Source organism: Phyllostomus hastatus, unplaced genomic scaffold, assembly GCF_019186645.2.
Source record: "Phyllostomus hastatus isolate PE091 unplaced genomic scaffold, TTU_PhHast_1.1 phas_scaffold_200, whole genome shotgun sequence".
Taxonomy (NCBI): Eukaryota; Metazoa; Chordata; class Mammalia; order Chiroptera; family Phyllostomidae; genus Phyllostomus; species Phyllostomus hastatus.
In genome coordinates this window covers 528005-529845 of record NW_025334016.1, presented here as the reverse complement: position 1 = coordinate 529845, position 1841 = coordinate 528005, and the positions used below count along the sequence as shown (strand labels likewise).

Here is a 1841-nt window from a genome sequence, read left to right as displayed (position 1 = left end):
ATTTATAAACAAATAAAACTTGTATTCTTAAATTTCATAAATAGCAATAAATAAATATATGGCCAATGTCATTCATAAAGTTAGAATCTGAAGCTAATGAAATATTTATTAAAAAGAACAACATTTGAAAACTCTCTCCAAATAAGATAAACTTCCCTCTTAATCATATAAAACAGTGACACAAAGATGTAATATACTATGTTCTTTACAGCTGCACCCTAGCACTCCACTACCTCTTGTGAAGATTCTGCCTCAGATTTGATTAGGGGTAGGAGGAGCTACTGGAGGTGGCACTGGAACTTGCCCTGTCCATGGCAGTAGTGCCTGTCCCAGCTGAAGCTCAAGCTTGGGCTCTCTCTTCTTCATCTCTCAAAGCTTCCTCATACTGGGATGGGAAGTCAATGGGATCAGATCCATTGACCTTGGCCAAAAACTCCAGCAATTTCATCTTGCTGACTTCAGCATGGGCTCTTGGACCCCACAGGAACTCATAGCATGGAGGATCACTGTTGGGCACCTGGTAGTACTGCAGGTATTTTTCCTTCACCAAATCTTGGGTGATGAGTTTCCTGGGTTCCCCAAAAACGAAGTGATTTGTCCCAGGATGTAAATTCATTGTATTTAGCACTTCCCAGATATCCTCTTCAGTGGCACTATTGCCCTTCATGAAGATCACACCCAGGACCATTATCAGGAGGCTGGTCTTGGGCACCCCCTCATCACTACTCAGCCTTGGATCATAGGTGAGGCCTAACTTGTTAATAAGGGCATAGCTGTGGCTGGTCAGGTCTACTTCCTTCACATCAACGCCAAAGACCAGCTCCATGTACTCATAGGCTCTCCTGAAGATCTCAGGAAAGTCATCCCTATACTCTTTGATAACAACATCAATCATGTCTGCCTTTGTGATCAGCTGAAACATTTGATACTTGTGCAGCAGGAACTGCACCAGCAAAGTCACCTTCTCATCTAAAGGGTCTTCAGGCAAGCTCTCGGTTTCCGACAGGGACTTTGAAGAACCTGAACTATCCTCCTTTTCTTGACTGCCAGAGCTCTCATTTGATTTACTTGATGATTTGAAACTGAAGACAGTGGAAGTTGAACAGGCACTCTGAGGACTTAGTGGGCTATTGGGTGTGCCAGCAGCCAGAGGCTCCTCCAGGCTATCAGGCACTAGAGTATAGGAAGAGGAGGATGAGCTCTCCTCCATTTCTTCAGAAACCCATGTAGCATACAGGTCCTGGGTGTCACTATGGGCATATTGTTCCTGTGAATCATGTGGAATCTCCTGACGCTGAGACATGGTAACTCTAGTAAGTGGTAGCAGGCGTGAATTTGCAGGAGGGAAGATGAAAGGGGTCCACAACCTAGGGAGAAAGGGGGATGTGAGTGGTCTCATCTTGTGAACTCAACTCAGTCTGACCGTTAGGCTGCTAGAGTGCTACAGTCTGTCTATTACTCCGCGAACTTCCCGGAAATGACAAAAGGGATGGAACTTTATTCAGTGGGGCCCCCTCTATTCTGAGATTATTGGTCCCTTCATTCAATGTCCTTACCTTGACACTTGACCAGTCCTAGAACTCTTTCTGTTGATTGAGGTTGCGTCTTTCCGTACAGGCCTCCACCAACGGTACTCGAGACCGGAAGTTGGAGGATGTCCTGTCCAAGCTTACCCCCACTTGCAGCTCCTTCTGTTGACCGGGCCATCCCACCCTGAGAGCAGGAGTAAGGTTCCGTGAGCTCCTTATATTCTGGGGTATTTAACCTCATTCAATGTCTTCCTCCAGTGCCCCTTTAGGGCCAGGGATTCCTTCTTTCGACAAAAATGAGGTTGTGCCCCA

The 1841-nt window shown here is 45.9% G+C and overlaps 1 protein-coding gene across 1 annotated transcript; it reads right to left on the bottom strand.

Moving 5' to 3' along the window:
* Window positions 1-340: 340 nt before the first annotated feature.
* Window positions 341-1303, bottom strand: LOC123832812 (melanoma-associated antigen B16-like). Its single transcript, XM_045860653.1, has one exon. The coding sequence runs from the start codon at window positions 1301-1303 to the stop codon at window positions 341-343; it is 963 nt and encodes a 320-aa protein (XP_045716609.1).
* Between the last annotated feature and the right edge of the window lie 538 nt (window positions 1304-1841).

Coding starts and splice junctions, on each gene's coding strand:
- LOC123832812 (XM_045860653.1), bottom strand. CDS start 1,303: ATGTCTCAGCGTCAGGAGATTCCACATGATTCACAGGAACAATATGCC.